Source organism: Cnephaeus nilssonii (assembly GCF_951640355.1).
Source record: "Cnephaeus nilssonii genome assembly, chromosome: 20".
In the NCBI taxonomy this organism is placed as follows: domain Eukaryota; kingdom Metazoa; phylum Chordata; class Mammalia; order Chiroptera; family Vespertilionidae; genus Cnephaeus; species Cnephaeus nilssonii.
Window position 1 is genome coordinate 43,429,115 of NC_137091.1, and position 27,873 is coordinate 43,456,987.

The 27,873-nt window shown below is 48.6% G+C and overlaps 1 protein-coding gene across 2 annotated transcripts; it reads right to left on the reverse strand.

Annotated features, from left to right (window-relative positions):
* ZNF541 (zinc finger protein 541) lies at positions 1–27,873 on the reverse strand (the record flags this gene model as incomplete). 2 transcript variants are annotated; one of them, XM_079800134.1, is made up of 15 exons in its annotated part: positions 1–169; positions 273–454; positions 621–761; positions 5,799–5,887; positions 6,436–6,511; positions 7,869–7,972; positions 8,324–8,466; positions 9,031–9,094; positions 15,543–15,867; positions 16,782–16,949; positions 17,161–17,320; positions 17,585–17,643; positions 19,405–21,253; positions 23,634–23,877; positions 27,567–27,873. In XM_079800134.1, the coding sequence occupies 15 exons, from the start codon at positions 27,871–27,873 to the stop codon at positions 1–3; spliced, it is 4,080 nt and encodes a 1,359-aa protein (XP_079656260.1). The 2 variants fall into 2 exon arrangements, with proteins under 2 accessions (XP_079656260.1, XP_079656261.1); XM_079800135.1 differs by lacking the exon at positions 16,782–16,949.

Below are 27,873 nucleotides of genomic sequence, written 5' to 3' on the forward strand. Positions count from 1 at the left end.
TCACCACTGCAGGGGCCCGATGTCAGCCCCCATCTCCTCCTCCTCGTCCTCCTCCTCCTTCAGCTGCAAGGGCTTCGCCGGCCACTTCACCCTGACGATGGGCTCCACGTGGTCCTGAAGCCGGTGCCTCTTCATGTGGGCATTTCGACTCTTAATCTTATCGAACACCCTGCGGAGTCACCGGAGGCCGGGTCAGAGCGGGGGAGGGGTTGCCCCCGTGGGGAGGGGGGGAGGCAGCGGTTTGCGTGCAGTGCCTCCGGGAAGGGCCGTACCTCTCACACTCTCTGCAGGGAAACACGCTCGGACCCTCCGCGCTGCCGGGCCGCTCCGGGGTCCGCTTGGGGCCGGTGTTGGGGCTGGAGTTGAGGATGGACTCCCTCCTGTAGCTCTTGGTCTTTATCTTTAACTCGGGGGTTGGGCGGTGGCTAGGTCTCTCTCGAGGGCTGCACGTGACCTGCAGAGGGGGCAGAAGCCACGTGCCTGTGCGGTGCTGACCCTCCGCCCTTAGGAGGGAGGCACAGGGCACAGAGACCCTCTGCGGGGAAACCCTCCCCAACCCCGGCAGGGGCGGGCAGCGGGCACCCAGATCAGCACTGAACTCCCCAGGCCCACGCCCCCACCTTCCCCTCTGTCCTGTCTGCTTCGTCCGGCTCTCTCCTGAGCCTCTTTTCCAGCCCCGGGGCTCGGCCGCAGTCGAACTTGATCATTTTTTTCCAGATGTAATAATACTCAACACACTGGGCGACGGTCTTGGTCTGGATCTAGGGAAAGAAAACAGAAACTGGCGATGGCCGCCCCCAGCCGCCACTCGGACACGCTCCCCCTCTGGCGTGGCCTGCCCATCGCTACACGGCAGCGTCCTCCGGTGATGAAGGGCTTCAGAGTGAGGTGACCACGGCCGGACCGTGTGAGCTCCGCGCGCTGAGCAGCGAGGCCGCCCAGAGCGCCTCTCTGGGAAGAGGCACACGAAGGCACACTGCAGGACGCTCACCGCCACGTCAGCCTAAGGGCCCGTTTCCCACCAGGGGCTAAAGCGAATGCCCTCCTGCAGTGGCTACCACACAGCCTCTGCGAGAACTAGGGGCCCAGGAGGGGAGGAGGAGGTGTGGAGGGCACAGCTGATCCTGGGGCCTTCAGACCCCATTTGCTCCTCCCTCCACTAAGAAGCGAGCCCATTAACAGTAATTCCTGTAGAAAGCAAACAGAATGGGGAAGTTTAACTGCTCTAGAAGGAAAACGTCTCAGGAAAATGAACCTGCTCATCTCATCCACTTCCTTTGCGTGGTTTTTTCAGTGCTGTGTGCACTCACAAACCAGGGGTCAAGCAGGCATCCTCCGCCTAAAGAATATCCCGACGTTAAAGAAAAGGTGGGCTTTTGTTTCCAAACAAGACGGGACAACAGGAACCAGGTTTATTTCCCATCCGAAACAATGACAAGCAACAGTCAAGGTCTATGAAACCATGGTTGACTGTTGGGCTCCACATGGTCCTGAAGCAGGTGCCTCATTGGTCGCAATTTTTTTTTTTTTCTTCGAGAAACTAAAATACCAGAGTCCCAACTTTCTTCCTTGAGAGTGTGATCAGGCCACAGCCTGGGCCCGGGGAGGGAGGTGCCGGCAGAGACGGGCGGACTTCCTGAGTGGAGTGGAGGTGGAGTGGCGCGTCTGGGGAGACCAAGGTGGCGAGAGTCCACAGGATGAGGTACGGCGGTGGAGAGAGTGCCCCTCGAGTGTTCAGCAAAGTGCTGACCAGCATGTGCATAGGAGGAGACGACCCAGAGGTGGGTAAAGACCACGGAGAGGATTAGAGGAAAAGGTGCCCATCGCTCACACAGGGCCAGGACCAGGGCCTGTCCCCCCCCCCAGCCTGGGTGGAAAACCACGTAATTCATGAGGCATTGATAGTGTCATGAGAAGGGTCTTGCCTCAGTAGTGAGAAATAATGAACTCTAGACAAAATGCTGTTCTGATCCCATCTGAAAAAATTCTAAAAGCAATATTCAAAAGGAACAAGTCGTTTTCAAGTTCAAGAATATTTATAGAATGCAAAAACATCCAGCACCCAACCAGCTAAAATTCACAAAGTCTGGAATCCAATGTAAAATTACTGGGTATGCAAAAAGGAAAATATGACATGTAATGGGGAGGAAATGTAACCCATCAGAATCAACCCAGAATGAACACAGATGTTAGAATTAGCTGAGAAAGACATTAGAAGTTAACGTAAGTGTGTAATGTATGCTTAAAAAGTTAATAGAGTCATGGAGGATGTAAAAGAGACCCACATAGAACTTTTAGAGATGAAAACACTGCATGGGATTAACATCAGATTAGACACTGCAGAAGGTCAGATTAGTGAACTTGAAGATACAAATATGGAAACGATCCAAAATGAAACACACGGAGAAAAAAACAATCAGTAAAAAGGAAAAGGGCATCAGTGCACTGTGGCTGTGAAACAACTACAAGAAGCCCAAGACACACCTGAGTGGAGTCTTCAGAGGAGAAGGGAGGGACACAAGCACTATCTGAAGAAATAATGGATGAAGTTTCCCCAAACTGAATGAACACCATAAGCCCACAAAGCCCAAGCACAAGAAAAAAAATGAAGAAAACTACTCCAAGCCATGGCATAATAAAATTGCTCAAAACCAGTGATAATGAGAAATTCCTAAAAACATCCAGCCACAGAAAAAAAGACATGTTATATATACAGACAACAAAGGTAAAAAAGAAATACATATATTGTTAGAAATAAAAGCAAGAGGAAAATAGAGCAACATCTTTAAATTACTTAGAGAAAAAAATTGTCAAGGTAGAATTCTATATTTAGCAAAGATATCATTCAGAAATGAAGGCAAAATAAAGACTCTTTGGCCATACAAAGCTGAAAGAATTTATTATTAGCAAACCTGCACTATAAGAAATGTTAAATGATGTATATTGATTTGCTTCTGGAAAGTGCTATCACATGGAAATATAGATCTACACAAACGAATGAAAGTAACTACATGGGTAAATATAGGAAACATTATTTAAATCTCTCTAAAAACCAATCGACTGTTTTAAAAAATAGCAATGTATTGTGGGGTTTATAACATGTAAAGTAAAATGCTTAACAACAACAGTATAAAGGCCAGGAGGAGCCCTAGCCGGTTTGGCTCAGTGGATAGAGCATTAGCCTACGCACCAAAGGGTCCCGGGTTCGATTCCGATCAAGGGCATGTACCTTGGTTGTAGGCTCCTCTCTAGCCCAGGCCCTGGTCAGGGCTCGTGCAGGAGGCAACTAATCGATGTGTTTCTCTCACATCAATGTTTCTCTCTGTCTTTTCCTCTCTCTTCCACTCTCCCTAAAAATCAATGGAAAAATATCCTCGGGTGAGGATTAACAACAACAACAAAATAAAAAAATATAAAAAAATAAAGGCCAGCAGAAATGGAAGTATACTACTATAAGGTTTTCATTCTGCACATAAAGTTCTATCAAATTACTTGAAGATAGACTGTGATAAGTTAATGATGCAATGTATAAACTCTAAAGCAAACACTGAAGTAACAAAATAGAGTTACAGCCAATAAGCCAACAAAGGAGATAAAACATAATCCTAATATTTAACACATTAATCCCCAAGAAGGCAGAAAAAGTAGAAAGGGGAAATAAAGAACAAATTGGACAATTGGAGAACAACAACAACAAAAACCAAGATGATACACTTAAACCAAACCACCTCAATAATTACTTTAAATGTAAATGATATAAATACTCCAATTAAAAGGCCAAATATTTCCTATGGAATAAAAAAGCAAAACCCAACACACACTGCCTACAAAAATGCACATTAAATATAAAGATACAAATGGGCCAGAAGTAAGAAGATGAAAAAGATAATCATGCTAAAACCAGTCATAAGAAAGCTAGAGTGGCTGGCTATATTAATATCAGAAAAAGTATATTTCGGAGCAAAGATTAAGAAAATAATTTAGCCCAACTGGTGTGGCTCAGTGATTGAGCATTGGCCTATGAACCAGGAGGTCACAGTTTGATTCCCGGTCAGGGCATATGCCCATGTTGCAGGCTCAGTCCCCATTATGGGGCGTGCAGGAGGCAGCTGATCAATGATTCTCTCTCATCATTGATATTTCTATCTTTCTCTCCCTCTCCCTGAAATCAATAAAAATATATTTTAAAAAGAAAATAATTTAATTGCAATCACAGGGTCAATTAATCAAGAGGAGGAAAGATTCCTAAATGTTTATGCATCTAAGTCAGAGCTTCAAAACACATGAAGCAAAAAATGATGTAACTGTCCTAGTTGGTTTGGCTCAGTGGATGAGCACTGGCCTGAGGACTGAAGGGTCCCAGGTTTGATTCCTATTAAGGACATGTACCTCGGTTGTAGGCTCAATCCCCGGCCTGGTCAGGGCATGTGCAAGAGGTAACCAATCGATGTGTCTCTCTCACATTGACATTCCTCTCTCTCTCCCTCTCGTCTCTCCCCCTCCCTTCCACTTTCTAAAAAAAAAAAATCAATGGGAAAATATCCTCAGGTGAGGATTAACAACAGCAAAAAAGATAGAACTGCAAGGAAAAACAGACAGACCCCACAATTACACTGAAATATTTTAAATTTTTTAATCCTCACCGAAACATATTGCTTTTTATTGATTTTAGAGAGAGAGAAAGGGAGGGGAGATAGATAGATAGATAGATAGATAGATAGATAGATAGATAGATAGATAGAGAAACATCAATGTGAGAGAGAACACTGCTCAATTGCCTCCTGTATGTGCCACGACTGGGGATTGAACCCACAACCTTTTTGGTGTATGGGACAACGCTCCAAACAACTGAGCCACCAGGCCTGGGCCAAATATTTGGACATCCCATTTTGAGTACTTGCTAGAACAAGTGGACAGGAAATTAATGGAAGACCTGAACCACCATATTAACCATCCTGAACTGACATTTATAGAACTCCACACAGCTACAGCAAAATACACTTTATTTAAAGGTACTCAGAACATTTGCCAAGATGCAGACTACGTTCTGGGCCATAACAAATGTTTAATACATTTAAAGGATTCAAGCCATACGAAGTCTTTCTCTGACCTCAATTACATCACATAGGAAATCAGTAACAGAAAAACTCTGGAAAACCCTCAAATATTTGGATACTAAATCATGTACTTTTCTACATAACTCACAGGTCAAAAAAGAAATCAAGAGAGAAATTAAAAAGTATTTTGACCTCAATACAAATGAAAACCCAGCACAGCAAAATTTATCAAAGCAGTACTTGGAAGGAAACTTATAGCACTAAAAACCTATAATAGGGAAGAAGGATGGTCTCAAATCAGAAACAAACAAACAAAAAAAGCAAATTAAACCCAAAGCAAGCAGAAGAAAGGAAATAATAATAGAGCAGAAATCAACTAACTAGAAAACAATCAACAAAACCAAAGGCTAGTTCTTTTTTTAGAAAATATATTTTTACTGATTTCAGAGAGGGAAAGGGAGAGAGAGATTGAAACATCAATGATGAGAGAGAATCATTGATCGCCTTGCCTCCTGCACACCCCACACTGGGGTTGGAGTCCCCAACCCGGGCATGTGCCGTGAACTCCTGGTTCATAGGTCGATGTTCAACTACTGAGCCACGCTGGCTGGGCAACAATGGCTTTTTAAATTATAAACTGTTTACAAATGAGCAGAGAGGCACCCCCGCCTGGTCTCCTTCAGCTCTGGCTCGGCTGTGTGAGGCGAGGCCTTGTCTCCACAGCCCACCCATGTGCCTTACCGTCTTGTGTATCAGGTAGAAGTCCTTCTTGTGGGCGCAGAACGCCTTCTTAAAGAGCCTCTTCTCCATGGGAGTCCAGATGTCTGACCCTATCGGGGAAACAGTCAAGGAGGGGAAAGACATTTCTCCTCTGGGCCCACAGCCATGGCTGAAATGCTGACCACCCTCCTTTTCAAAGTCCTGTCACCGAGCACCAATCCCGTGCCAAGCATTCTGCTAAGCCCTGATCTGCTTTCCCTCATACAATCCTCACAAAACCCTGAGCAGGTAGGGACCGTTACTATCCCCATTTTACAGAGGTAGCCACTGAGCCTTCCATTGGGTAAGAGACTTGCCACGGGTAGGTGGCGACCCCAGACCGCCTGACTTCAGGGCTGGTGTGTTAAACCCCTGACCTGAGCCCGCCTCCACCTCTCGGTGGCCAGGAGCATGCCCTTCCCGGCTGGGCAGAGCCTAGGAGGGAGCCACTGGCCAGGGGAAGGTGGAGTCCACGGAAGAATACAGCGCCCTACAGGGGGCAGGCCCTTCCGGAAAGGAGGGCAGAGCCACCAAGAGCACAAGCAGAGCTTGCCATCGCAGCTGACGGGTTTCGGGGTCTCAGCCAGGCGAAACCACGCTGGCGCCTCGCTCCAGTCACCTGTGTAGCGATAGTCGGTGAGTGGGTGAGTCTGCGGCTTCTGGGGTCCTCTGAGTAAGAGGGTCTCCAGGGCGACCTGGAACAAGAGGAGTTGGCAGGCTACTTACTCACCGTCTCATTCATTCAAACCACTTCCAGCCTTCCCCACCCGGGCTGCTCCAAGCGTGGATGGTCCACGGACGGGCCACCACCTGGGAGGCGGCCGTGGGCACGTCGGCTGGATCCTGAGCGCGCTGCTGGGGGCAGCTGACACTGTTTTCGGAGCAAGATTTTCTTACGGAGGAAACAGTGCGTGGATTTATTCGGGCTCAAGCTCCTTATTTTCTTCAAGGACCAGCATTTTGGGAGCACTGCCTTGCCATGGCCCCACTTATTTGCTTCATACAAGTTATTTGCTTCATAGCACTAATAATTTGTAAAGCATATTTCCTGTTTTGACTCTAAGCCCCATGAAGAGAGGGGTTTTGTCCTGCTCACCAGCACAACCCTGGTCAGGACTGGCTGTGTAATGTGCAGGCCCAGTGCGAAATGAAAACCTGGGGCCCTTCTATTAAAAAATGAAGTATTTCAAGACGGCGGCACAGAGCCGTAAACCAAGCGCAGGCGGCGAGTGGGCCCTGCCCGTGCCACCGTCACCAGCTAGTCAGTGGGAGCCGACAGCTGTGTGATTACCCCGCTGAGCATGCGCTGTGGCCTCTGCTGAGAAGCAGCAGGACTGTGGCTCTGGGTCCCTAACTTGTTAACTTGATTTTCCTCTCCCACTCCTCGGAGTTGGACTTTTAAAAAAAATACATATATATTTTTTTATTGATTTCAGAGAGGAAGGAATAGAAAGAAAGAGTTAGAAACATCAATGATGAGAGAGAACCATTGATTAGCTGCCTCCCGCACGCCCCGCTCTGGGGATCAAGCTGACTGGAATAGAACCTGGGACCCTTCAGTCTATGGGCTGACGCTCTATTCACTGAGCCAAACCAGCTAGGGCGAGTTGGACTTTTAATTTATTTTCTAAAACTCAGGATTGTGAGGAGGGGCAATTTGTAGACAGCAGAGGCATTTCAGTTATACCAGAGTTTTCACGCACGGGCTTGCGGTGAAAAAGATACAGCTCAATAAATAAACCAGATCAATGCAGGACCAGGGTTGCGTCTACCAGGCTCCCCTCCCCATTGCCCCGGAGGGCTCAGAGGAACCCTGGGGCCTTGCTGTTTCCCTAAATAAATAACTGATTACTGAGCCCGTGTCTGCTCATTCCCCCTTCGGTGTTCAAGAGCCACGCCAATCCCAGAGCCGCGTGGGGGAGGATGAGTAGCCTTCCCTTCAGTTTTCATGGCTGCAAGCCCCAGCAGAAGGCACGTGGCATCATGCAGCCCCAGCGCCAGGAGAGCAGGGAGCTTCCCAAGGCCCCTCCCAGCCGCCCCTGCCTCCCTCACCTGAACGTTGCCCTGGGCTTCGTGCAGGCAGTGCAGAGCGAGCTCCAGGTTGGTGCCCCCTCCCGGCATTACGCTGGAGCAGGCCACGTTGCAGAGCTCAGTCACTGTTTGCAGAAGTGGCCCCAGCACGGTGCAAGGGAGAGGAGACACAGGGAGTCAGCAAGGGCCAGGGAGGAGGTTCCCTGACAGCACAGATGGGTCCCTCACATTTCAGCTCAAAGCAGGCTGAGGGAAGGGAGGGCCCAGGAGGAAGGGCAGACACCCTGCTCCTGGCCAGCTACTGTGTGAGAAGAGAGGTGGGGGCAGGAGACAGCGGCATGGGAGAAGCAATACTGGACTGAGGGCTAGTTCTCCTCCCCTCTCCCCCTGCTTCTTGGTCACGGTGAGAACTGGGAGGAGAAACTCCTTGGAGATGGGGGGAGGCCTTGGGAAACTGGCCCCAAAGCCCCAGCCACCTCTATCCTGCGTTTCCAGGTTGGTCATCACATCTCCCCACGGCTTCCAGACCAGAGAAGCTAAATGCTCATCGATTCCGGCCAGCAATCTGTCCTGGAGCTCCGGGATCTCAGCCTGAAACCGGCTTCCTATGTTGATGTGTCTGCAATGAGGTCACACACAGACATGCGAGATACGCGTGACTAAGATGGGAACTGAAGATGCAAGGTGTGCCCTGCTCTGTGGAAACCCTCCGCCGTGCAGAGTGTTGGTCACCCTGACACACGTGCGGGCATTCCAGAAACCTCTCAGGGGGTATTTCCTTCCTTCCTCCAATTTCTTTTATTGCCAGATTTCTGGCCTCAGGTGTCTCTCTTGGGGTTTAGGACAAGGGACATACATGCTGATACCTGACATCAACATCCATGGCCACATCCATTTAACCACTGTGCCATCACCAATTCTACCTAGAACCCCAGGGTCTTGGGCATTCTTTCCCGATGGCCCCAACTATGGTATGTCTGGACAAAGGAATATTGAGGGAACTTCCCACAAGTAGCTGAAGAAACCCACCACGCCTCTCCTGGGGAGGCTCTGAGCTATCCCTGACCCCGCCCCGCCCCGGGGATGCAGGAGCCCTGGGGACAAACTGACACTGGAATGCAAGGAGGGTAAAAGCAGCCCCACTTTGGAAGGACCCTCAGGTTCCGAGTCAGTCCCAACTCACGGTTCAATGCTGATTTTGGTGTCATCCTTCACCACACAGATGCCGAAAGAACCATCCACTTGATCTAGAAAACACACAACAAAAGTCTCAAGAAGACACACGAGAAGCACTCCACAGAGCCCCTTCTGCCTGCCTTCCCAGAGCAAAAAGGTTCTTGGGAAAATTAAAGATAGAGTTACCATAGGATCTAGCAGTCTCTTTCCTGGTATTTATCCAAAATATCTGAAATCAGGATCTCGAGAGATACCTGCACGCCCATGTTCATTGCAACACTCTCCATAATAGCCAAAATGTGTAGATAATCAAAATGGCTATTGCCAGTGAGTGGATAAAAAAAAAATGTGGTATAGACATACAACAGAATACTATTTAGCTTAAAAAGGAAATTCTGGCCAAAACCGGTTTGGTTCAGTGGATAGAGCGTCAGCCTGCGGACTGAAGGGTCCCGGGTTTGATTCCGGTCAAGGGCATGTACATTGGTTGCGGGCACATCCCCGGTAAGTGGTGTGCAGGAGGCAGCTGGTCGATGTTTCTCTCTCATTGATGTTTCTAGCTCTCTATCCCTCTCCCTTCCTCTCTGTAAAAAATCAATAAAATATATTTTTTTTAAAAGGAAATTCTGTAATATGCAACAACATAGATGAACCTTGAGGACATTATACTAAGTGACTAAACCAGTCACAGAAAGATAAATACTATATGAGTCCACTTATATGAAGTACGTAAAATAGTCAAAGCCATATAATCAAAGAGTGCAAGGGTGGTTTCCAGGGCCTGAGGGAGTGGGAAACGAGTAGTTATTAACCAATGGGTGTTGAATTTTTAAGTAAGCAAGATGAGTAAGCTCTAGAGATGTGCTGTACAACATAGTCAAAATATTGTATTGCACACTTAAACGTTTTTTAAAAGGGTAAATTTCATGTCAACTATTCTTATCACAAAAAAATTAACTCTTGAAAAAAGATCGCATGGAAGGTGGATAGGACTTCTGAAAAGTACAGTAAGAAACTCAGCACAACAACAAATTAACTGATAAAAATTATATTAAAAACAGTAAGTTAAAGTCTCTGGAAATTGTCTTAAAGGCATACAGCATTTTAAGAAAACACACTCAAGAAAACTGACCAAATCTTAGCAAGAACAATGAGAATCTGTGACATCTGAGCCATGACCCATTCCCTTACCCACCTGGCCTCCAGCTCTGCAACATACTCTACCCAGAGTACTCTCATCCAGGTAGGTGCAGCCAAGGAGATGGGGCTTACTCTCCCCATAGTTCCCATGTTTACATACTTAAAGGGAGGTATAATAATAAGGTCTCATCAAATAAAGAATACCATTAAGAGGCAGAAATTACAGAACCAAAATGAGGCTCAACGGATTTGAGCAGACAGGAGAAATGATCAATAAACTAACTTGCTGATAAATCAAAGGAGATAATGGAATCTAAAAACCAGAAAAAAGAATGAAGAAAAATGAAGAGAGCCTCAGAGAAATGTGAGCTATCATTAACTGCAACAACATATGTGTAATGGGAGGACCAGAAAAAGAGAAAGGATAAAAAATATTTAAAGTGTTAATGGCTGAAAACGTCCCAAATTTGATGAAAAACAAGATATACATCTAAGAAACTCTATAAACTCCAAGTAGGATAAACACAAAGTGCTCTACATCCAAACACATTGTGGGCAAAATGTTGAAAGCCAAAGATAAAGATCTTAAAAGCCAAAAGAGAAAAATAACTTGTGACTTTCAAGGGCACCAGTAAGATTAACAGCTGAGCCCTAGCTGGTTTGGCTCAGTTGACAGAGAATCAGCCTTCGGACTGAAGGGTCCCAGGTTCAATTCTAGTCAAGGGCACATGCCTGGGTTTCGGGCTCGATCTCCAATAGCGGTCGTGCAGAGGGCAGCTGGTCAATGATTCTCATCATTGATGTTTTATCTCTCCCTCTCCCTTCCTCTCTGAAATCAATAAAAATATATTTTAAAAAAAGATTAACAGCTGACTTCTCATCAGAAATTACAATGGTCAGAAGGCAGTGGGATAACATATTCAAATTGCTGAAATTAAAAAACTGTCAACCAAGAATCATATATTCAGCAAATTACCTTTTAAAATGAATGTGAAATGAAGACATTATAACAAAAATAAAAATTGAGAAAATCTATTGCTAGCAGTCCTTTAGTACAAGAAATATTAAAGGTGAATTATGGTGAAGGGATTAAACAAATAAAAGAAAAGAAAGACTCACGGATACAGACAACAGCATGATGAATGCCAGAGGGAAATGGGTGGAGGAGGTGGAGGAGGGTAAAGGAGGGACAAGTGGTGATGGAAGGAGACTTGGGGTGGTGAACACACAATACAATATACAGATGATGTATTTTAGAAATGCATATCTGAAACATATATAATTTTATTAACCAATGTCACCCCAATAAATTCAATAAAAAGAAGTGGAATATTATTCAGCCATTAAAAAGGAATGAAGTACTGATACATACTGCAACATGGGTGAAACCTGAAAACATTATACAAAGTGAAAGAAGGCAATCACAAAGGACTAAATAGTGTATGATTCCACTGACATGAAATATTCAGAATAGCCAAGTCTACAGAGGCAGAAAGTAGATTAGTGCTTACCTAGGGCTAGGGGTGTCGGGCAGGGGAGAGAGCGACTGCTAATGACTGTGGGGCTTCTTTTGGGGGTTGTAACAACGCCTGGAAATTGATAATAGTAATGGTTGCACAGCTCTGTGAATATGCTAAAAACCATTGCAGTATTTATACTTTAAAGAGATGAACTGTATGGTATGTGAATTATATCTCCATAATGAAAATAAATACTAAAGCAAGTTCTTCAGACTGAAAGCAAGTGATATCAGATAGAAACTTGAACTTAAAAAAAAAGAACACTGGTAAAGGTAATTATATAGGTAATTATAAAAGCCAGTCTAGTTGCATATTTTTCTCCTTTCTTAATAGACTTAAAAAGCCCTTGCATAAAACAGTATGTAGTGTAAGCCTGTAACATACGGAAATGTAATATATGTGACAATAACAGCACCAAGGAGTGGAGCTGCATTGGAGTAAAGAAGTAACACCCAGATAGTATCTTTGAATCCACAGGAATAAATGAAGAGATCAGAAGTGGTAAATAAGGTTAATATAACAAACTCTATAAATGGCATTTGCTTTCTTTCCTTTATTCTCTCTGTTTTAAAAATGACATAAACGATATAAAATTATGTGAAGTACTAATTATGACAATGCCTTGTTGGTGTCTAACATATAGATATGTAATATAGCAATAATAATAAGAGGGTTACAGAAAACAGAGACAGAGGGAGCAACGTTTCTGTGTCCCGTTCTTAACAGGTTGTGGCACATCTGCAAAGGTTCTCATATTTCATACGTATGTTGTAGGTCCCAGAGCAACCACTAAGAAATGACTAAGAAAAAGTGGAAAATTAATTAAAGGGATTAAAATGTAACACTAGAAACTATTCACTTAATACAAAAGAAAGCAGGAAAGAAAAAACAAAAGGAGAAAAATACATGAGACTTACAGAAAAGAAAAAGAAAAATGACAGATGTAAATCTAACCACATTAATATGACATTAAATGAGAATGGATTAAACAAACCAATCAAAAGGCAGTTTGTCAGACTGGCTTAGAAAATGTATACTCCAACTAATGCTCTCTACAGTAGGCATGTTTTATGTTCAGAGACACAAATAGGTTAAAAAAAAAGGAACAGAAAAATACATACCAAGCAAACAACAACCATAAAAGAGACGGAATGGCTATACTGTCAGACAAATATTACTAGAGGTAATAAAATTATAGTATGAATGATAAATGATATCACAATCATATCATAATGATATAAGGTCAGCCATCAGGAAGATATGACTATTATAAACATGTATGCACCTAAAAACAGAATCTAAAAATACAGGAAGCAAAACTTGAAAGAACTGAAGGATGAAATATACAACTTTAAAATAATGGTGGGAGATTTCAATACTTTTCAATAATAGATAGGACAACTAGAAGATCAACAAGCAACAGCACTATAAACTAGACATGACAGATACCTACAGAGAATTCCACCAAACATCAGAATATACATTCTTCCCAAGTGCACATAGAACACATTCTAGCCCATAATACATGCCTCAGTACATTTAGAAGTGCTGAATTCATATATGTTCTCTGACCACAATATAATCAAATTAAAAATCAATAAAAGAAGGCAATTTGGACCAGCCAGTGTGGCTCAGTGGTTGAGCATCAGCCTATGAACCAGGTGATGACGGTTTGATATCCAGACAGAGCACATGCCCAGGTTTCGGGCTCAATCTCCAGTGGGTGCATGCAGGAGGCAACGTATCCATGATTCTCTCTCATCATCATCATCATCTCTCTCTCTTTCTCTCTCTCTCTCTCTCTCTCTCCCTCTCTCTCTCTCTCTCTCTCTCTCTCTCTCTCTCTCTCTCTCTCTCTCTTTCTCTCTCTCCCCTTTCCTCTTCCTTTCTGAAATCAGTAAAATATATTTTAAAAAAAGAAGGCAATTTGTAGTAATTAAGCAACACTCCTTAATAATAATAAATGTATCAAAGAAGAAATCAAATGAAAAATTAGAAAATACTTTGAGATGAATGGAAATAAGAATACAACAGACTAAAACTTACAAAATGTAGCTAAAGCAATTCTTAGAAGGAAATCTATAGATGTAAATGTATTTAAAAAGAAAGACAAATCTCAAATAATTTATGGTTCATTGACATTCAACAAGGGTGCAACACAATTCAATGGGAAAAGAAAGATCTTTTCTACTATTGGTGCTGGAACAATGTAAACCCCCATGCAAAAGAATGAATTTGGATCCTAACCTTACATAGAATATAAAAGTTAACTTAAAATGGATCAAATAACTAAATGTAAATTGGATCAAAGAACTAAATTTTATATTAAAATTATAAAACTCTTAGAAAAAAACATGGGAGTAAATCTTTGTAAAGTAAATCTTTGGTCAGGCAAAAACTTAAATACAACACTGAAAGCACAGGTGATGAGAGAAAGAATTGGACTTAATCCAAGTGAACTTTTGTACTGCAAACATTACCATAAATAAATGAAAAGACAACCCACAAAATGAGATAAGAGTATTTGTAGGAAAATCATATATCTGATAAGGGACTTGAACTCTCAAAAGTCAATAATTAAAAGATAATAACTCAACATTTAAATGGGTGAAGGATGAATAGACATTTCTCCTGAGAAGATATACATATGGACAATAAGTACATGAAAAGATGCTCAACATCATTAGCCATCAGGAAAATGCAAATCAATACCATAAAGAGATGACACTTTACACCTAATGTGGTTATAATACAAACAATAGACAATAAGTCCTGGCAAGGTTGTGGAGAAACTGGACCTTTCATACAGTGCTGGTGGGAATTTAAAATGGCTCAGTCATTTTGCAAAACAGTCTGGCAATTCCTTAAATGATTAAACATAGTTACCATATGACCCAGCAATTCCATTCCTAGGTATCTACCCAAGAGAAATGAACACACATCCACACAAAAACTTGTACATGAATGTTCATAATAGCATTACTTATAATAGCCCAAACGGGGGAACCTAAATGCTCATCAGCTGATGAATGGATAAATAAAATGTGATCCACCTAGACCAGTGATGGGCAACCTTTTGAGCTTGGTGTGTCAAACTTCGCCAAAAAACTGAGCATAACTCGGGTAGTGTGTCACTTTGAGGAAAAAACATTATTTCGCAAATGTTTCATCCTCAGGAGCAGCAAATGTTTCATCCTCGGCATGCAGCCGCCTCAGTGGCCGCGTGTCATCAGAAATGGCTACGCGTGTCAGTGCTGACACACGTGTCACAGGTTCGCCATCACTGACTTAGACAGATATTATTCAGCCATATAGAGGAATGAGCCCTGATCCACGCTACATGGATGCACCTTGAAAACATGCTAAGTGAATAAACTACACACAAAATGTCATGTATGATTCCACTTATACAGAATGGGCAAATCCATGGGGAAAGTAGATCAATTGTTTCCCAGGGCTGGGGAAATTGGGGCGCTGGGGCTATGGGGGTGACGGCGCTTCTTCTGGGGGTGACGAAATGCTCTCAAATTGACTGAGATGAATGCACAGCCCTGTAAATATACTAAAAAACAGGGTGCATTTTAAATGGTGGTTCATGTGGCATGTAAATTATATCTCAACAAAGCTGTTTAACAAGCTGAGTGGAGGGCAGGCAGAAGGGTGAACGGCTCAGTGGCTCTAAGGTTGTAACACTCTGAGCACCTACAAAGCTGCTGGCCACAGACGGTCCTGTGATACTTATCATGGGACCCACAGCCAAGGCGGGAGGCTCTCTGGACCAAACGCTAAAGGGAGAGCGGGCCTGGTCCCCGGAGGTTTGCCACGTGATGACCAGGAGCTCCAGCCCAGCCTCACTCACCCAGCGCCGTGCTGATGAGCTTGTCGGGACTGGCCTGGGCCGACGTGGAACAGAGAGTGCTGAAATACAGCCCAGACCCCTCCCGGATGGGGCTGAGCATCGGGGGCGGCGTGTAGGGCGGGCACTGGAACAGCCCCTTCAGGAGGCGGTCCACCAGGAACACCGGAGACCGCAGGCAGCTCTGGTGGCATCTCCCCGGGCCTGGCTCCCCGAATGTGGAGCGGGGCGGAGGGACGAACAGGGCCTTGTGTTGGGGGCGCTTCTTCCGCTTCCGGTGCAGGCTGCTCTCCCTGCCGTCTCTCTCCTCCACGTCTTTCTCTTGCCCCTGGGGAAGAAGAGCGTTCAGACCCACAAAGGGCCACTGAGGCCACCTGCACACAGCTCAGTCCTCAGACGGCCTGAGAGTGGGAGAGGGAACTGACGCTGGGACAGAGGGAATGTGCCCTGCACACCCCCTGCGTGGAGGCTGGGCAGGGCCACCCACCGGGCCAGGCCCTATGCTCTGCCTGTGATGGTCAAGGCTGAGCCTTCTCCTGCACCCACACTCCAAGGAGAGACCCGACTCAGAGGATTTGGGAAACGTGTGAGGCCAGTTTCAATTGTTAACATGACTGGCACTTAAATAGTGGGGGCCAGAGACACAGAGTAACTGTGACAAAATGAAAATGTATTCCCCTCCAAGTGATCACAGCGCCTGTGAGATGAACACGGGATCCAGGCTCCGTCCCCACGTCCAGCGTGCGCTGTTCCGGGCAGGACCCTCTAGTAACAGGCTAAAACACGTACTGCCTAGACTTACCAGGTCCTCTCACCTCCACACAATCTCCCTTCCTCTCTGCCGGTCTTACTCCTTCTTGTCCTCCAGGTCTCAGCTCCCACACCCCCACCTCCAGGAAGTCCTCCCTGACCTCCTCAGGCTGGCCCTCTGGTGCCCTCTCAGGGCTCCCCCAGCTCCCTCCCCAGCCTGCCCTGCCCATTCTGGGTCATCGCTGTCTGGGGGTGGGTCTATCTACTCCACTGAACTGGGAGCCGCAGCAGGCAGGGCAGAGGCCGTCACGGTCACCGCGGTGTCCCTAGCACGGCCAGCACAGGGCCCGGCACAGAGGAGGCTCCGCAGATGCCGAATGAGTGAATGAACACGCCAACCACGCTCTTCCGGAGTCAGGACTTCCTGCGGCGTTTGGGCCGGCCGGTGGGGCGGGAGAGCAGCAGGAAGGACGTGCGCTGACCAGCACCCACCTTGACCATGCTCCCCAGGGCTCGGTGTGTTGGAGCCACAGGCACCGACATGGAGAGCTCCAAAGGGGCCGTGTGGTCCAAGCACTTCTTGGCTCCGGGGGGGCTCTGCCCATCCCCCTCTGGCCTCAGCACCTGTCTCGTTGGCTTGCAAAACTCTGTGCCAAACACCTAGACCACAGGAGACGGCTCTTTAGGGGAGACAGCGAGTGGGGAGAGGAAGAGCTGCCCCAGCCTGCAGTTCCCACTCCCGGCCCCGCCCCAGGCTTCCCCCAGACGATGGAGGACAGCTCCATCCTGAGATAAATGGCCCCCGGTCTGTTATTCCCCAAGCCTGGCAGAAACCCCGAAAGCACAGAATCCACGGTGTGCGCCCCTTCACCTGCTGCTCCTGCTTCCCTCGAGGTGACGGCCACTGGTCGCTGTGAAAGCACATGTGGCTGCTCAGCCCTTTCTCGGTGTAAAACATCTGGCTGCAGTTCTTGCAGACGTACGTGCTCCTGGGCTCTGCCCAGTCTGCAGGGCCCCCGTTTTGCTGGTTACTGCGGGAGACATGGCAGAGGGAAGGATGCGAGAATGGGACTCTGTCCCTGATCACTGACTCCAGTGTTTTTCTTTTGTAAGTCTCATCCACTGACAACTCTATAGATGAACCCTAAGAAATGGAGACGACACCCCAATGCTTCAGGGCCCGGGGCACACCTCGTCAGGACTGACACACCCAGAGCTCGCTTACCCAGGGCCAGCACATGGAAGAGAAGGGGTTGTGCTCCCCCAGGTGTGGGGGGAGGGACTTCTAAACTTACCATCCACCTGCCATGTTCTCCTCCTTCATCAGATGGGGGAGCCGGTAGATATTTCCACCCTGAAGATAAAAATACACCTGAGCCAACGTATCAGAAATGAGGTTTGCAAAAGCTAAAACTCTAAGATGCCTAGAAGAAAACACAGGTGTAATTCTTCGCGACCTTGAATTAGGCAATGATCTCTTGGATGACACCAAAACAGAAGCCAGAACAGACAGCCCTGTGGGCTGGCGCAGTTGGTTACAGCAGTATCCTGATACACCAAGGTTTTGGGTTCGATCCCTTGTCAGGGCACATACAAGAAACAATCAATGAACGCATACATAAATGGAAGGGTCACTGGTGTGATTCCCAGTCAGGGAACATACCCAGGTTGCAGGTCTGATCCTGGTCAGGAGGCAGCTGATTAATGTTTCTCACATCAATGTTTCTTTCTATATATCTCTCCTTCTCCCTCTCCCTTCCTCTCTAAAAAATCAATAAAAACATTTTTTTAAAAAAAAGTGTATAAAAAAGAAAGTGAGCCCAGCCGTTGTGGGCTCATGTACCCAGAGGTCACTGGTTCAAGTCCTGGGCAGGGCACATGCCTGGGTTGTGGGCTCGATCCCCAGCAGGGGGCGTGCAGGAGGCAGCCGTCAATGTTGATGTTTCCCCTCTCATCAATGTTTCTCTCTCTCTGTCCCTCTCCCCTCCTCTGTCTCTAAGAATCAATAAAAACATATTTAAAAAAAGAAGAAGAAAGTGAAAAGAAAATCCACAGAATGGGAGAAAATTGTTGGAAGTCATATATGTCTGATAAGGACTTGTATTCATAATACATAACTCTTATAGCTCAATAACAAAAAGGCAAATAGCCCAATTTAAAAATGGTCAAAGACCCGGCTGAGTGGCTCAGTTGGCTGGAGCATTGTCTTGTACACCAAAAGGTTGCAGGTTCGATTCCTGATCAGGGAACACGCCTGGGTTTCGAGTTCAATCCCTGGTCAGGGAGCATATGGGAGACAACCAATCAATGTTTCTCACTCACATCAATGTTTTTCTCTCTCTCCCCCTTCCTTTAAAAATCAATTTAACAAAATAAAAATAGACAGAGAATCTGAATAAACACTGAACCAAAAGAGACCTGCGAATGGCCAATAAGCACAGAGAGAGAGGCTCGATGTTATTAGGCATCAGAGCAAAGCAAATGAGACCTTAAGGAGAGAGCACCGCACAGCCGCGAGGAAGGCTAAGACAAAACGGGACCGCGTGCTAGAGAGGACCTGGAGAAATCGGAGCCCTCGACTGTGGGTGGGAATGTAAAGTGATGCAGCTGCTTTGGAAAACTGCCGGGCAGTTCCTCACACGGTTGAACATGGAGTTACCATCTGACCCCGCAATTCCACTCCTCGGTAGTTCCCAAGTGAAATGAAAACATATGCCCGCACAAAACACAGACACCACGTTCACAGCAGCACTCTTCACAACGACCAAGAAGTGTCCACTGATGAGGGATGAACGAAATGTGATGTGCCCGTGCAAAGGAATATTACTCGGCCCTGAAAATGAAGCACTGACGCTCGCTACAGCACGGACGGACTTGGAAACACTACGCTGAGTGAAAGAAGCCGTCACAAAGGCCACGCAGTGTATGGTTCCAACGGCATGAAATGTGCAGAGCAGGCAAATCCAGAGAGAGGGAAGGTAGATTCCTGGTTGCCGGGGGCTGGGAGGGATGGGGAGGTTGGGGGTGACAACTAGTGGGGGTTCTTTGAGGCCGAAATGTCCTGGCAGAGTGGTGATGGGTGCTCAGCCCGCGGTTATACTAAACACCTGTGTACCTGGATTCTGTTGAATATGGTCAGCTTGGACTTGGAGTCCCGGGGGGGATCCGCCGGAGGCCCGGCCGAGGAGAAGGAGGCCATGGCCACCTGGCTGGGAGAGGCAGCACAGCACATGTCCATCTTCACCTTCTCCTTCCGGAAGCCTGAGAAGCGCTGGGCCCTGGGGTTGCCAGAGAAGAGCCGGTAGCCTCCGCCCCGGGTGCAGGCCGAGCCCTTTTCACCTTTCGCGGCTCCTGGTGCCGCGCCGTTCTCAGCCGGGGTCTGCTTCCCGGGGCCCGGGGCTCCAGGTGGCTGGTCCCCACCTGCCTGGCCCTGCGGTGGGCCGCCGGGCGAGAATAGGTCCCCCAGGTCCAGAGTCCCTTTTGCAGATCTCAACTGCTTGGCCAGAGCGGAGAGGTCCGGGTTCTCGGGAGGGTCCAGGGAGGACGCCGTGAGGGCCGGGGGGGCCGTGGCCACCTTTGGTCCGCCCTTCGAGTCCCACTTCATGCTGCCAGGAGAGGCTGCTCTGGGGAGAGCAGGTGCGGTTTTTCTCCTCTGGACTGGGGACCCCTCGGGCTCCGGGTTCCCAGGGCCCGCATGGAGGGCGTCGGCGCTGGGTGGCAGTGGCAGGGGCTGCTGCGACCACGGACCCGACTTCAGGGCGGCCTGCTTGCCCTCAGGGCCCGGGAGCTGGGAGGACGCAGCGGCCACCTGGGCGTGGGAGAAGAGCCGCTGGGACTTGGTGATCATCTGGAACACCTGCATCTGCTCGTGGCTCACCAGGGACTCCTGCGACTTCAGGAAGAGCTGCCGGAAGAGCGGGGTGGCGTCCGAGGGGAGCCCACCTGGCTTCTGGACGTCCTGCAGGCCGGGCTCCCCGGGGTTCTGCCACGGGAACGTGTCACAGTCAAACTGGCCCTTTTTGGAAGCCCAGCTGTCATCTTCCCCACTGGCATGTCTGGGGTCACCCGAGGCCTCCCCAGGCGCCTTCAGGAGTGAGGGCGCGAAGGGCAGCACGTCCTCCAGGCTGAGGCCCGAGCTGGGGGAGGGCTCCCGGCTGGGGGAGGCGCTGTGGGGCCCGGGGCCGGACTCCGGGCCCTCCGGGGACTGCACCGCGGGGGCCTTGTGGACCACAAACACATTGTTCCCTTTGCTCTTGGGGCAGCCGGGCAGGCTCCGGTTCCGGAGCCACTGGAAGTTGTGGCTGGATGGCTGGGAACTGGAGGGGCCCGTCTGGCCTCGGAACAGAGGCAGGCAGGCGGGCAGGGCGCCGCCCTCAGGCCAGCCCTCCAGGGTGGGTGGGAGCTGGAGCAGCCACGGCTCTGGTTCAGATGGGTCGGGGCCCCCGTTGGAGTGGACGGCTGTGAACACGTCAGTGCTGGGCTCCTTCTGCGGGGGACGCGGCTCCTCGGGAGCTTCAGTGCCCAGGGTTCCTGGGGCTGCTGGGGTGCTCGCTGGGGTGCAGGAGGGCCCGGATGAGGGTGGGCAGGGACAGACCGTGTTCCTCCCTTCGCTGCTGTCTGAAGGCCCTGCGGGGGCCGGGCAGGGAGAAGGGATCTTCTGGTGGACAATGCTGCTCACGATACAGCGCAGGAGGTCTCGGTTGGGCAGGAGGGAGCCGGGGGACCTGGCTTCTGGGGGCATCAGGGACCGCAGGCCGCCGGGTGCGGGCGGGCCGGCCACCTCCTGGGCGTGGGGAGAGTCCCCGCAGGCCTCCTCCTCCGCGGGGGCTTCCTTCAGGATGCACAGGCCGTGCTGCACCTCATAGTGCCGGCGCAGCGAGCGGTAGTCGCAGTAGCTCTTGCTGCAGCCCTGCTCGATGCACACGAAGGGCTTGGTCTTCTGGTGGGTGAGCATGTGCCCGGTCCTGGAGTCACACACGAGAAGGAAGTCAGCACTCCACTAGGGCCTGCCCCTGAAAGGACCCCCAGGGTGCCCCGCGATTCAGAAACTGCCCTCAGCCCCCACTACGGGAGAAGCCATCTGGAAGGGTGCTCCTCTCCCTCAGCTTTAAGTAAACCCCTTATCTGAAAAAAGTCAGTGGGAACCAGGCCAGAGTTCCCCAAAGTGGGTTCCCAAGGAACATCAGTCTTCCAGAGTTGCTCCCCGGGACTTGGGCTCAGCTGGCAAATAAGTTTTGAAAAAACGTTATATGCTCCTGGGAGGTTCACAACGCACAGGAGCAAAATTTAAAAGCCACACAGCAGAGAGAGAAGCATCTGTTTCAGTTTCGATGTCTCAGCCTTACTTGCCACAGAACCGTTTTCCCAAGGAGCCCCTTGGAGCGCCCCGAGAACCAGAGTTCTGCAGGCGCACGGGGAGGTGCTAGCCGGGACACCCTTCCTTTAACAGGACGTTTGCTTCCCCTTGGATTCCTCTAAGCCAGTGGTCGGCAAACTCATTAGTCAGCAGAGCCAAATAGCAACAGTACAACGAGTGAAATTTCTTTTGAGAGCCAAATTTTTTAAACTTAAACTATATAGGTAGGTACATTGTTCTTAACTTAATTAGGGTACTCCTAAGCTGGCCTTTGCTAAAAACTCAAGGGGCCAAAGAGCCGCATGTGGCTTGAGAGCCGAAGTTTGCCAACCACTGCTCTAAGGAGACAGCTACACGGAACCGCCGCAGCAAAAAGAAAAAAGCAGATGCCCCATCAGAACACTTGCTGGAAAACAGACAAATGTGCCCACAATTTCTGCAAATATCAATGAATACAAATGTGTATTATGTTTTTATCATAGTTCTATCTACATGAATATGTTATAAACATAAACAAGTGAGTAAGTCAGCCTCTGGGTTCCTGCCAGTCCCTGTGGACAGCTGTAAATGTGGCCCATGAGGCATGTCCAGGGAATAGCAACGCCCCTCCCCACGGGCCGACCCTGGGCTTCCCTCTGAGAGAAGCAGCTAGAAGGAATCAGGAGACCCCATTTCTAGCCCAACTGTTACCAACTTGTGACATGAGCACATTAACTTTCTTTCCTTTGGGTCTGAGTGGGCAAGAGGATAAAGGAAAAGATAAATCAATCAGCCCTGGCCAGTGTTTCCCAATGGTTAGAGCGTTGGCCTGCACACTGAAAGGTCTCAGGTTCGATTCCCAGTAAAGGGTTCGTACCTGGGTTACAGGTTCAATCCCCAGCCCTGGTTGGGGCGTGTGCGGGAGACAACCAATTTATGTGTCTCTCTCACATCAATGTTTCTCTCTCTTTCTCTCTCTCTTTCTCCCTACCTCCCTTCCACTCACTAAAAAATCAATGGGAGCCGAAACCAGTTTGACTCAGTGGATAGAGCGTCGGCCTGCGGACTCAAGGGTCCCAGGTTCGATTCCGGTCAGGGGCATGTACTTTGGTTGCGTGCACATCCCCAGTAGGGGGTGTGCAGGAGGCAGCTGATCGATGTTTCTCTCTCATCGATGTTTCTAACTCTCTATCCCTCTCTCTTCCTCTCTGTAAAAAATCAATAAAATATATTTTAAAAAATCAATGGGAAAATATCCTCCGTTGAGGATTAACAACAACAAAAGGTAAATTAATCAAAGCCTCCTGTAAGGGCTAGGAGTGCTGTAAAAATGCAAGGGATTGTACTTCCCACGTGCAAGTCTCTTGTTTGAGAAAAGCCTGTCTTTCCTTCCTTACTAGCAAGAAAAGCTCATCACTTCCCAGACATCAAGAACAAAGGACTTCTGCCCCTAACATTGGCTTTCTTTTTAAAATCAAGAATTAAAAAAAAATCAAGAGTTAAAAAAAGAAAGGAGTTAAAAAATAAAAACAAGAGTTAATACTCATTGTCATGTTCTAGAAGCAGGCGTTTCAGACACTCTCATGCCCAGTGTTATCCCAATACCTATTCCTCTTGGCCTGCAGCCCCGTCGCCCCGACACCCACCAGGGACTCCGAAGGGTCCTCAGGGACTCAGAACTGCTTCAGGAGCGAGCCACCATGTGTCTTTACACCACAAGGGTCCCGGCTGCACATTGCAGCAGCAATTTCCTCACTGGTGTGAATGTGGGGGCTCAGAACAGTGACCCGTCCAGGGCAGTGCCAGCCCGGCCCCAGAGCACTGGCAGTGTGAGAAGGGGGAGTCTGTGGCTAGGCACCGGTGACATCCACCTGGGGAACATGGAGGTGGGACGCCCCAATAGCCGGTGGGAAAAGTTGACCTGGGAGGGGATGGACGAGATACAGGAACGCCCCCTGCCCCCTGCCCCCTGCCCCCTGCAGAGCTGTTAGGACCGGACTCCTACATACAGGTGGTCCTGCCGCTTGAAGGCCTTGCTGCAGATTTTGCAGACGTGCTTCCGCTCCTGGCTGTGCGTCAGGTAGTGCTTGCTGAGAGAGCTGGCGCTGCTGAACACCTTCCCGCAGAGGCTGCAGTCCAGAAGCGGGTTCTGCGGGGAGCTGTGCTGCCGCTTCCCTTTCCGGGCACTCCCCGAGCTGGCCCTGCCGCCTTCCTCAGTGTCTTTAGGCGCCTTAAGCGGGCCCAGCCCCAGGTCTAAACGGAGGAGAAAGCACAGGTTACAGACACGGGGCGGACGGGGAGCAGGCTGGAGGCTCTGCAGCTGAGAGGCGCAGCCGGCTTGGGGAGCGTGGCCCGGAACTCCCCACTTCAGCCGCTTTACTTCAGAGAAAACAGGGTTTAGGACCGGGGGAGGGAGAGGAGGCACCTGGTCGGGCACCTGCAGGAGGGACCCAGTCTGGGTGCCAGGCTCCAGGGGACAGCAGCAGTCTGAGGCTCTCCTTGGGTAAGACGGGCGGGGCTTTAGGGCCACCCCATCCATTTCACCCTGAGAAAGGCAATCCAGAAATACATACTCCAAAACCTTAAGAGTCTAAATCCTTTCTCCCAGCCAATTCTACTTCGGGTTTTTAATTAAGGAAATAAATGCAGACTTGTAGAGTTTGCTGCAAGGGACTCAACGGCCACATTGTTTTTCCTGGACAAATGTTAGAAACGACTGACACCTGACAGGAGGGCATGCACGGCATGGTGGTAAATGGTGTATGACATATACACTTCAGATAAAACCGTGGAAAAATGCTCGATGACACGAAAGGATGTTCATGCTGCACTAAGCCAGAAAAAAACAGCCTGTTGCAAAACAGGACTGTCCCAGTTTTAGAAAAAGATAAAAGAAATGTATTCAGAAAACAGAATAAATTGACTGGCCATTTTTATTTTCTTCTTCTTGTGTATCTGAACTGTCCATTTTTCCTGCATCCCTTGGGTAAAATGATAAAAGGGTATTTTTATGAACTATGTCACTAGAGGAACTGGCGAAGGGGCTGGAAATGTTCTGGGGGGAGAGGGGCGATGTCCTCAGACATCTGAAGGGCCAGCGTGTGGAGGAGGGAGTGGATGGCTCTGTCTGGCTCCGAGGGACAGAGCTGGGTTTGGTGACTAAAGAGGAAAGGGAGCTGGTTTCACATCACTAGAGCCGTTCAGGGCATGGACGCGGGACTCTGCGGGCTCCCTGCTCCAGCCGCGGGACTTCCCATCCGGGCACTCGTAGGTGCTCAGTAACCATCTGCTGGATGGCTGAGTCATGGGAGGTCTTTCTGCCCCTTGGACGGTCTTCAGGACGGAATGGCCTGCATGAGAGGGCCAGCTGAGAACTCACCATTTGGCTAGGAAGCTACAGAGGCAGGATCCGTGAATGTCACGGGCCAGGGCACAGGGAGGGGGTGGGGCGGCACTAAAGGACCCCAGATGGCAAGTCTCTGTGGCTGAGATGCAGTGTGAGAAACACAGCAGGAAGGAGCCAGACTTTTGTCCCAACTGTGCCTCTGGGGTGGACCATCTGTCACTTAACTTGCCTGGTTTACATCTTCATATGAGAATTACTGTGATGAGTGATTAAAAGATTCCAACAGTTTACATGAGGAAAAACAGGCCTCCCTCAGGGGAAAGCCTGGCCTTGCTAAGTTACTTTTAAAATAAATGCTCATTAAAGCAACTATTAAACGAGAAAACGAAATGTTGTTTTGAAAAATTAGCAAGGACATTGAAAAATAGGCAAACAGAGTCACTGGTCCGGGAAGGCACTTGATCTTCCCAGAGAGTAATTGTTAAAGGAGCTCTAACACTGTATGTTCTCTGACGGGCAAACTGACTGAGAAGAAAATGTTCAGGCCCTGATAGAGCATCGTCTCGATACACCAAGGTTGCAGGTTTGATCCCCTGTCAGGGCACATACAAGAAGCTACCAATGAAGGCATCAACAAGTGGAATGACAAATCGATGTTTCTCTCTCTCCCTCTCTCTATCTAAAATCAGTCAATAAACACTTTTAAAAGATGTCCAAAGAACTAACTAGAAGGAAAACTGGGTGTGCAGAGTTGTTCACAAACACTACAGCAGCCTAACGACAAGAAAACGGTCAAACAACACAATGGGGTGGATGACTGCTACCCGGCACTGAGTGGCCGACCTGCCTGTAAGAAAGCGGAGACGCTCAGTTTTAAAGAGAGAATGATGCACTTACCACACCTCTGCAAAACCATGCTCTTCTGAGTGACTTCACTCACATTTTAAAAAACTGACATGTGGGAGCCAGAGTGGGGATTTTTCTTGTTATTACATTTCTTTATTTTCTAAGTTTTCTTTAATAAATATGCATTACTTTTCTAATTTTAAAATTCACATAAGTATATGCATTTATATGGACCTAAATTTATGTTAGAGAAGTGTAAAGAATAAAAATTTAATGTTCAGTAGATCCCTTTTTAAAAAATGAGATGAAAACCTTCAAGTGTAAAACAAATTAGGGCCTAGCTGGTTTGGCTCAGTGGATGGAGTGTTGGCCTGGGCACTGAAGGGTCCCGGGTTCGATTCTGGTCAAGGGCTCGTGCCCGGGCTGCAGGCTCGATCCCCAGTTGGGGCGTGCAGGAGGCAGTCGTTCAATGATTCTCTCTTATCATTGATGTTTCTATCTCTCTCTCCCTCTCCCTTCCTCTCTGAAATCAAGAAAATATATATATACTTAAAACAAATTAGGAAAAGCTGAGTTAGACTGATGATTTGTACCACTGCGGGGGAGGAGGTGCACAGACCCCGATGAAAACCAGGGGAAAGCTACAGTGTTCCTGCCCAGCGTAATGCGCACATATTTGCACTTACCAGCACTTTTCCGGTGATTTCTGTGGCCTGGGCTGAAAACCCTCTATCACTGTACCCCCGGGCCTGGCCTGCTGCCTACAGCCCTCAGATGTCACGTTTAGCCACTGTTCCTACATGGTGCAGACTAACGCCCTGCCTTCTGCATCGCACGCGGAGTGGGGGCTCAGAAGGCTTTCATTTCAGCAAGTTTCAGGACCCTTTGGGAGCTGCCTGTTCCAATGAAGGCTGACATGTTTGCAGGGCTGCTGTGTCAGATGTGCCCCTACACGCGCACAGTGTGGCTATAAACTTCAAAGAGCTCTGGCTCAGTCAACCCATCTAAGCAACCTACCCGCGACCATAAAGAGGATGGAAAACAAAAACGGAATTTATCTTGTGGGGAAGCCTGAAGGCAAAGCAAAAGGAGATTCAATGGAGGCCTGTTTTTCCTCATTTAAACTGTTGGGATCTTTTAACCACTCATCACAGTAGTTCTCCCTTTTCCCTCCACCGCTGGAGAGAAAGATTTCGAACCGAACCGATGGACTGTCTGAAATGCATCCTAACCGTGTGGGTAAAAATAACAAAATGACTCTCATCTGCCCAGAGCTTTACAGTCTGCAAAGTGCATTTGCTGCATTGCTTCTGTTGCTTTATCTTCCTGGTACTCTGGGGGAAGTAGAGAGGGTGTTACTGTCCCCCCACTTTACGGATAAAGGCACTGGGCGTGGGAAGTTTCGAAGCAGCAGGTGGACAGGCTCCCGGCTCATTCTGGAAGGGGAAAGAGCCTCTGAGAAGTGGTGACGGAGAGGAAAGTCTCCCGTGCACGCAGAGTCTGCTCACACCACTCACGAGATCAGGATATCCCCAAACAGCCACCGTTCCCAGCATCGTTCCCTGACACCAGTGATCAGTTTCTCAACTAGGAAGTTGGGAACAATTCCCAAGTGGGAATAGGGTGACTGCTCCCTATTCGTCTGTGGGAGAGACATTTCCATAACCAGTCATGCAGAGCCAAGCCCCTGGCGGCCGCAGGAACTTCCCCGCAGCCCGCCAGGCCCTGGGACCCAGAGGGACAGCGTTACCTTGTAAGGAAGCCTGGGATTCCGGGTCTGCATACTCCTCCAGCACCTTCACGGCGTCACTGTCCTTCCCCGAGTACAGGGACACTGCATCTAAATTGTCCTCCAGGGCCTCGCCGGGCACCCCGGGCTTTGGGAGGCTGGGGTCCAGGTCCAAGCCACTCAGGCCAGCGTAGAGCAGGTCTCGCGTGCTGGGACCCAGATCCCGGTTGAGGGTGTCACTGCAGTGGAGGCCCTGGCTCTCAGGTAAGGAAGGGAGGTGCATCTTTGATGGAAGGGCACCGTCATCCCCAAGGCTGTACTGGTCCAT